The following is a 10,112-nucleotide window of genomic DNA, read 5'->3' as shown; positions in this document are numbered from 1 at the left end:
TATATATATTTGATAATTAATATAATCTTTTATTTATTTTTTTATTATTTTTTTTCTATTAATGTAGTGTTAAACATGATGAACTAATATAAATTAATATACATTAACTTTCATATATATATATATATATATATTTGAGAACTTTGTTTTTATTTTATTTTATTTTTGATCAATCTTCTTTTTTAGAATTAACCTAGTTTTGCTATTAAACTAATGTTAAATTGTGTGATGATCCTATGAATATAATTAATGGAAAGAACATTTACAACATTGCACAAGGGCTAACATAGATGAAATTTTGATATATTTGAGAAATCCAAAGACGGGAGAGACATAGATATAGAAAAAAGATATCAAAGGCAGAGATGAAATGGCCGAGACCAAATAAACCCTAACCCTAAGCAGCCCGAGACCAAATAAACCCTAACCCTAAGCAGCTATATAACTATACAAGTCTCTCTTATTATAAACCGACACTAGACATTATAGATTGCATAAACCGACACTCGACATTATAGATTGCATTATAGATTGCTTGGATTTACTCGACAAACGAAGCACGACATTATAGATTGCTTGGATTTACTCGACAAACGAAGCATGCACGCATGCATGCTTGGATTCAACGCCTCTTAGGCTCTTTCTGAGCATTGAAATAGACAGTGGCCACAGGAAGGCCCAAGTCCAATTGGCTGGCGAAGTAGCGAGTGTTGAAACCCGCACGAGTTGTTGGCTGCTCCACAGCAGCCAAAGGTCCCTTTTGCTGAAACAGAACAAAGATGAAGCGGTGGATCCCTACCGGTGGCTTTGGTCCCAAGTAGGGTAAAATCTCTTTACCTGCACAAGACAAAAAAAAAAAAAATAATAATAATAATTAATTTCCAAAATTAAATGTTCCATATTGAAAGCAGAAAAAATTAAGTTCATGTTTTAACAATTATAGATCTGATTGAAAAGAGAGAAAAAATAATCAATTTCAAAAAAAAATAAATTTTGAGCAGGTGGAATGCTTCATGTTTGACACATTGGAGGTGGAATTCTGAACTGGAACAGTGACCATGATGACATGCAAGACATGAAGACACGTGGGAAGATCTAATAACAGGGGATCACCTAGCTAACACCTGTTATCTAAATTGGTGCATGCATTGGTAAATTGAAAAACAAATAAGAAAAATCTACAATTAATTGATTGAAGAATGGTATTAGTGAAAATTTGAAAAACTAATTTATTTAAAATTTTAAATTAAGATAATAACTATTTTAGATTTTGGAGACTTTGGTTGTGACACGTGTACATAGCAGGCACATGCAGGACACGTGGGAGATGAAAGACATTGGATCCAAATTTAGGTAGATTACAGGTGTGAAAGGACCATTTGATGGGTTGAAAATGGGCGCACATCCCAGGATGTGACTTAACCCTGAAATTCTGTGATTTATTCAGAAAAAAACTGAAACATGCGAGACCTTAAGTACATGCATGTTAATTTTATTTTTTTTTACCAAAAATTAACAGGTCTAGTCTAAGGATCTTTAAGACGAAATGCTTTTGAAACTGAGTCGAAATGATTTAAACTTGAGTCGAAATGTTTTTGAAAGAAATCGAGAGAGGAAGGAGCCGATCTCAGTGCCATGAGATCACAATCAAGAAGAAAAAAAAACGTGAATTTAATTTTTCATGGCACAATAAGAAAATCATTTAACATCATAAACATGAAAAGAATCAAATCCAAAAAAGAAAGAAAAACTGAACCAAGTACATGCATGCAACAGTTATATCACAAGAAAAATGTTAAATAAAAACAGTATGAAACAGATCCAAAGATTATTTTGACTACCCCTTGTGGGGTTGGTGCCTCCAGGTATGTTGACCACGATCCTGAAAATTAAGGACAAACAACAAGATAATGAGTCTAATTAAAATAAAAGAAGTAAAAATCTAAGAAATAATAACAAAAAAATTAAAAGAATTGACAAACCAATGAATCAACTCCCGCATGCTTGGTTCACTGGGGCTTGGTGCATCGGGATCGGTCATAACCTGCATGCACATTCAAGAAAAAATAAATCACAGAAGTAAAAATAAACTTCATGCATGTGAGATCTATGACCCTTAGAGGAAGAAAATCACATTATATTTCACACACACAAAAAAAAACCATTATTTATAATTTAATTGTAGCATGATATAACTTAATTAATTACCAGGGTATAAAGGTTATCCATATTCCCTGTGAGAGTGATCTTGGGAGGGCTAATTGCTATGGAGGGTTTGATGTCACAGCCATTGGTGACATGCTTGGAGCCAAAGTACAAAGACATGTTCACTGAAGGGATAAACATGTCCACCACATCACCAATAACCCGACCAACCACAAGGGGATCAACGGAAGCAGCCATGAAAGCAACAGAAGCAATGCACAAGAAAAGAGTGAGAGAGAAAGAGCGCATAAGCAACAAAGAGAGTATGCACTGAAGAGTTGGTGGTGCTTGCTTTCACCACTATAGGGTTTATATAGAAGTTTTTTCCTGAGAAAACAATGCAACCAAGATGAAATATGAGGGACCCCTATTTTGTAGTTTTGTGAGAGGGTTTCATGCATGGACCATTGCAAAATCAGAGACATGCAATGGATGACACGTTTTTGTCTTTGTGACAAATGGCGTTACTTTTGCCGTATGATGGAACTGCCTGCATCAGAAAACTAGGGTGCAGGTTGCAATGGTGGACTGTGCTGTAGGAGAGAACACACAGGTTCGGTTTTTACTCGTTTTTTCATTTGTCTCTAGTGAAAACTATGTCACGGATGACCTGGAAGATTCTTGAGTGGAGTTAACTCTCATTAAAGAGATAAATAAATGATTTATGAGATCACTCTTTAAAAGGTGACTGGATGCATGTAAGTAGTCACAGAAAGATATTATCATGAGCTCTTCAAATAAAAAGAAATATATTATTTTCCTTAAATTATATTATTTTTAGTGATTCTTAAATTTCTGAATTTTTATAATTATATTATTGGTATAAATATCTAGTTTAGTTCGATTTTTTTATTATAATTAAATAAAAAAATTAAGTACATTTTGATTTGATTTAATGTGAATGAATTATGAAATTTAAAGACTATATATTAAAAATTAAATAAAAAATATGAAAATATTTTGACCATTTAATATATTTAATATTAATTATTATTTTATTATTTTAATAAAAAAAATTTAATATAATATTAGTTATCATATTAAATAATTTTTTTAATATACATAATTTGTTACATAAAAAAAATATTTTAAAACGTTTAAAATAATTTATAATTTTTCATTCTAAGATTCACACTACACCAAAACTAGTTTTTTGTGGCAATTAACTTATTATTTAGCGGCCATATAAATGGCCATAATTTTTTTACCAGCATTTAATTAATGGCTGATGTATCCAGTGTCGCTAATACTATTACTGGCATTTATATAAAATGCCGGTAAAGATCTACTAAATTGTCGGAAAAACTTATTTTTTTTAGTGGCAATTCTAGTAGTCATTTTAAAGGCTATTAAAAGTTATTTTTTTCAGTTGTCTCCTTTACTTTAAATAATTTATATATTCCTATAATTTCATTTTCTAAATTCATAACTTATATACTTTTTTATCTCTACTCGATATGAGATTTGTAAGATGAGAGTTGTCTTTTATTTATATATTTTTTAATTTATTTTTTAATTATGTTGTCTTTTAAGCGATGTGAGATTTATAAGGTCAAAGTTGGTCTCTAATTGTTTTATAGCACTATTGAAGTTGGTAACAATGAGTGATTTGATACCAATTTAGAATAGTAAATTAGGAGTTAATCCTATAAAATGAACTTGTAAGGTGATAGTTATTACTCACTTATATACTATTTAATTATCTTATCTCTAATCAATGTGGGACTTAAGTTTTTTCTAAATAATTGTCGCTAATAGTAAACTTTAGTGTAATATAAATATATTTTTAGTGACTATTATATATTAGCCATTAATATTTTTACATATGGTGGCAATTAAATTATTGCCATTAAATAATTGTCATTAAAAATAAATTTTGTTGTAGTGTCAGTTTAGTAATTCACAATTTTATAAAATACCTTTTAAATATCATAATAAATATTTAGAGAGAAAAAATACATTTTAGTCATTTATAATTTTATAAACTACCTTTTATATTATGTGTCAATTTTGTGTAAATTTACTATGTATTTGAAAAATAAATATATTATTATAAATAAGTGTAGTTTAATTTAGTTTAGAATAATTTCACATTTCAATTAGAAAAATAAAATAAAATCATGCAATTCTAAAAGTTTTAAAATCAAACCAAATTGTTAATTTGCAGTTATGCATCAGTTTTCATTTTTTTTTTATCAATTTGCAAGTTTTTTGTCTGGGTTGGTTCAATTTTAAATACTGCTAAAAACTATTATGGTTAATTTAGCGTTATTGAGTATAAGTAATCATATACATAATGTCCTAAATTCAAACCTTATTGTTCTCATTATAATTTTTATATAAATAAAAAATATTTAAATATGTTTTTAATCTCTATAATATAAGTGAGTTTTAATTTTGATCTATAATTTTTTTTATTTTTTATTCTTTTAAAACTTATAAACATTATTTTTATCCTTGTAAAATATTTTTGATCATTGTAAAATAAGTAAATTTTGTTATTAATTTCTGTAATTTCTTAAATTTTCATCTCTTTAAAATTTAAAATCATTATTTTTATCCCTAATAATATTTTTTGGTACATAATAACTTTTTTTCACTTAAGATGTTTACTTAAATTATTTACAAGCAAATAAGTAGTTAAAAATAACAATTCTAAATTCTAGAAGAATGAAAACAAATAAATTTATTTTACTGAGATCAAGATAATTTTTTTTTCATTTTACAGAAACTAAAAATATATTTAAGTTAAAACTATATTATTGGTAAAAAAATTTGAGACTTATTAAAAGTATTGTTTATTATTATTATTATTATTATTATTATTATTATTATTATTATATATATATATATATATTACTTTTTTAAAAGGATTAATAACTAGTAGAGTCGTTTCATTTAAAAGGATTGAGTTTATTTAATATATATTGCTCTCGAAATTTAAAAAAAATTATTATTTTATTTTAAAAATATTACTTGAAGTGGATTAATAACTTTTGTCTTTCATTTAATATATTTGAGAAAAATTATATACACACAAAAAGATATATAATTTTGTATTTTTATTTAATAAATTGTACAATTTTTAATTTTTACTTAATAAAAGAATTTAGTTAATATTATTTAATTTTATTAATCTCAATTAAAAAATATATTTTGTTTGTACTATCATTGAAACTTTGTATAAAAAAAACATTAAAAATAGAATATCAATTGAATGAAAAATATTTGAAATAAAAATAATTAATATATATATATATATATATATATATATATATATCCGCAATTTATGAGATTTTTTTTCTCTTTTATATTTAAGTTTAGAGTGAGTAATATTTAAGACATTTAATAAAGAGTATTTTAATGCATATATTAATTATAAATAGTTTATTTTCATCTTTCATTATTGTAATTAAGTGTTGTGGTAACACATATCTTATAATGACACAATATTTATCATTAAAATTTATTTTTACTTATATTATAAATATAATATATGCTGATATATTGTTAAAAAAATGTAGATATAAGTTATAATGATATACATAGTATACTGTTGGATCTCATTCAAAATCATAACTAAAATTATATGTAGTTATATTTTAAATAAATTTATACTTATATATATATATATATATTTATTTATTTATAGTGACACATTTTTATATCTTATTGTATGTAACATTCATTGTAGCAAAAAGAAAGAGAAAACAAAAAGAGATTTAAATAGTTTAATTATTGAGTTTGACCGTGTGTTTCTAAGTTATTAAACATTTATTTATTGTGTTTAATTTCAATGTACTATTATTGTAAAAAAAATAAAATTTTTAATTAATTAAAAATTATTATCAATATAATGTTTAAGAAAATTTTAGGACTATATTCGTTCATTTTTATAAGAAACAAGTAATAGTATAAAATCTGTAACTAGTTTCTTATAAAAATGATTAGAGATAATATTAGACGTGGAAAGATGATGAATTTTAATCATTATATATATATATATATTATTTCTAAGAATTACAAAACAACAAAATTAAAGTTTGAATTAAAAAATATGTGTATATTATTAATTCTAACTCTTTATAACTATTGTATGATGCTAGTATTCAATTATACAGTTACATTTTTCTTTATTTTTGTTAAGAAAGTAGATTAAGAGTTTAATTCATTTTGTAAGGTGAGAATTATTTTTCAATGATATATACTAGTATGACCATCTCACTAGTTAATGTGAGATTTTTAACACACACCTCTCAGGGCGAGGACTGAACATATGGTTCGATAGTAGATGACCCAATAAACCTAACAAAACTCTTTATGATAGACTTTGATATGTTGTGATACCACGTAGGAAAATAGTTAAAAGCTTAACTTTACCCTATAAAATCAGTTTGTGAGGTGAAGATTGTTTCTCATTTCATATACACTATAATAATCTTATTTCTAGATGATGTGGGATCTCTAATACACATCCCTCACATCTAAGACTAGATATCTCGAGCGTGAACTTTACGAGACAAGACATTTGTAGATGGTTCGATAACGGTCAATAGTGGATGGCTTGATAAGTCCAACAACACTCGTTATGATAGACTATGATATGTTTTGATACTATATTAAGAAAATGAGTCAAGAACCTAACTTAATTTTATAAAACTGACTTAAAAGTATAATTGTTAAAGTGGGTTCTGATCTGTAGGCTAACTTGACCCACCTTGAAAATGGGTTAAGTTGGGCAAAAAAAACTAAAAACTTCATAATTGGCTTAAAAATTCAACCCAACCCACCTAGGCAGAACTTGGGGTGGATCCACCTAACCCCCTTACACCTCCCATTAACCTAACCCATTAATAACTCACTTAACCATTTATTGTTATATGTGTATTGTTTTAACACTGTACCATTTTTTTTTGTAGAGGAAGATAAAGTTGACCTTAAATAACATAAAATTGCTAAGGATTTATCTACTCAAGCTTCCAATGAAGTTTAATATTGATGGATAACCACTATTCGATATTAGATCTTCAACAATTATATTATTGAACTTATTTTATTAAATTAAAAACATCATATTAAAAAAATAATATTTTGACTTTTTTTTGAAATAAATAAGTTTAAAATGATTCTTTTTGTAACATCCCAAATTTTATTCAATGAAAAGAAATATTTTTTTATGTATTTATTATGTGAATAAGTATTTTATTTATGTATTTTACTATTTACGTATACGTATTTTTACTATTTATGTATATGTATTTTACTATTCATGTATATGTATTTTACTATTTACATATACGTATTTTACTATTTACGTATACGTGTTTATGAATAGTGTTTTACTATGTATGCATAGTGAAAGGCTGCGTTTTCGGGGGCTGCGGACGTTTGAAGTTTCAAAATTATAATTAATTTGAATATAATAATGAATAGTGCATAGTGCATAGTAACTTATAATATTATTTTAATGAATAGTGCATAGTGCATAGTAACTTCATAAATTCTATAAATAGGGACCTAAGGATTTTGAAAATTCATAACTAGGGAGAAGAAAAGTTTAGAGAGAAGGAATTCTAGAGAGATAGAAAGAGAAAATAAGATAGAAGGTTCTGCCTAGGTTGTGAAAAGAGGAGGAGAATAGAGAAGGTTCTGCTCTAGTTCCGGTTCCGGTTTAAGGAGAAAGAGAGTAGATTCTGCCCAAATTCCTATTTATCCAGGTAAGGGGGGAGTGGGAAACCTCGCTTGGGGGTGTGGGAATAATTGTTAAATAGTTTGTTTGTTGGATTGGCTCCCGATCCCTTGCCTGTTGTTTATTTCTTTGAATATGTATTATTGATGTGTTTTGTTTTATATCTTATTTATTTACATATTAGAATCTGTTATTTGAATGGAAGGCTAAGCCTCCTAAGTATTTATAAATTTGTAATCTATTATTTAAATGGAAGGCTGAGCCTCCTTATTATCTTATATTACCTTTTAAGCTTCCTATTTTACTTAAAAGATCTTAATATATTATTATTGAAAAATATGATACCTAAGCAACCTCTGGACTGTTGGATTGTTGGACTGTTGGACTGTTGGACTGTTTGGACTGTTGGACTGTTTGGACTGTTGGACTATTGGACTATTAAATTGGATTATTGAAATAATTCTTAATTATGAAATATGAATATGATATGTGTAACATGCTAAAGGTTGAGTCTGTGAATGTATGACATGCATCATATGCACATATTACTCCAGGTGTGCCGCTGAGGCCGCATACCCACGACTAACAAGGTGTACATTTGGGTCACCCACGATATGCTAACGAGGTGTATGAACACCAATGATAGGTGTACCTTAGGGTCACCGACAATTGTATAGGTGTGCCTTCGGGTCACCAATGATGATATGTGAACTTCCGTATGGCGCCACATGCATACATTAGTGAGTCAAGTCAAGAAAATCATTATACATAAGCATATATGTGAGATTGATTATATATGTGAATTATATTGCGTGTGTGTGTGCTATTTAACTTTTATTTCTATATCTGCAACTGAGTGAGAAGTTTCTCACTCCCTTGTCATTTTTGTGTATATTTAAATTATGATGCAGATAATTAGCATGAGGCTGAGGATGTTGGTGGTGAAGCTTAGGCTTCTGTTTGGGTTTCGCTCTGATAGGATGTGACATCGGGATTAGCTAGACTTATTGTTAAATTATTATTATTTTTCTTTTGTAATTTTTATGTTATTTATGTTGAAAGTGTGAATTTTTGTCATATTATAATTTTTCTAAAAGATTATAAGTTAATTTCTAACTAGGAGGCCCTGCCACCTTTACTGGGATTAATCTATAATCTTTATTTTATTATTTCTTGACAATTTGATACTTATAGTTGAAAATTATGAATGTGCATCTTTTACCCAATGATACTTGAGATAATTATTTTATATTAGACTAAGAAAAAATTTATATATAGATGGTTTATATCTATTGTATTTATGTTGGGGTAGAGGGTGTCACATTTAGTGGTATCAGAGCAAGTCGATTTTATCAATCGTGTGTGTTATGTGCTTATCATGACTCTGTTGTGTACTCTGACTATGTCTTGTTTGTTGTGTACTATGATGATGATGTTCGTCCTGTGTTGATATTGTTGAGTTTGAGATTGTTAAGTTAGTTTGTAATCAGAGGAATGATAATCATGATAGTGTTAGCCAACTCGAATTATTAGAACCTTGGATGGGAGGTGATATATTGAGTGTACTAAGAGTTTATGATTGGTGAAGTTTCTGACATCTATAGTTATAGCAGGTTGAATCTAAAGGTGGTTGTCTCTTTGGTGAGAGATCGAAATGATGTTAATTCCCTTAAGTGTTATTATTGGTATGTTAATTATTTATGGTTTAGGTAGCATGTGAGTTGTTTTGATTGAGAAAAGTAAGGAGAGACTTGAATGAGAAATTAAGTAGTGAATTTGGAAAAAGTTGAGGTATTTTGTGGCTTTAGATATTATCTTTTTAATAGAACTAGGATAAGATGAAACAAAAATTTAGAACTTCAAGTTATGACTGCCTTGGTGATTAGAAATTTAGTAAGCACTGAATTTATTAGTGGTGATATTTGAATCTTTAGCTAACGAGATGATCTCTTGGAAATCTTATGTCTTCATAAAGAGTTGTAGCTTATTCACTTAACTTTCGTTTGAGATAGGTTTGAAATCACTTGGATGAATACAACTCTGTGTGTCAGGCAGATATATGCTATCATGATATTTTGAGTTGTTAGGCATAAAAATAGATTTAAATATGATATTTTGAGGTTTTGTATTTGATAGGTCTATTAAAATGATATAATGCAAAGTAGTAAAAGTTGGTTCTTGTACATGTTATAGGATGTAAGCAATGATCAATTCATAC

At 27.6% G+C, this 10,112-nt stretch overlaps 1 protein-coding gene across 1 annotated transcript; it reads right to left on the bottom strand.

Moving 5' to 3' along the window:
• Positions 1-306: 306 nt before the first annotated feature.
• Positions 307-2,522, bottom strand: E12A11 (PEBP (phosphatidylethanolamine-binding protein) family protein). Its single transcript, XM_020360158.3, has 5 exons — positions 2,209-2,522; positions 1,983-2,044; positions 1,842-1,882; positions 577-837; positions 307-523 (listed from the first exon to the last, which is right to left on the bottom strand). The coding sequence occupies exons 1-4, from the start codon at positions 2,452-2,454 to the stop codon at positions 623-625; spliced, it is 564 nt and encodes a 187-aa protein (XP_020215747.1). The 5' UTR covers positions 2,455-2,522; the 3' UTR covers positions 307-523; positions 577-622.
• Between the last annotated feature and the right edge of the window lie 7,590 nt (positions 2,523-10,112).

This window comes from Cajanus cajan, chromosome 2, assembly GCF_000230855.2.
Source record: "Cajanus cajan strain Asha chromosome 2, NIPB_CcT2T_4, whole genome shotgun sequence".
Lineage (NCBI taxonomy): Eukaryota > Viridiplantae > Streptophyta > Magnoliopsida > Fabales > Fabaceae > Cajanus > Cajanus cajan.
This window is presented reverse-complemented; position numbering and strand designations above follow the sequence as displayed.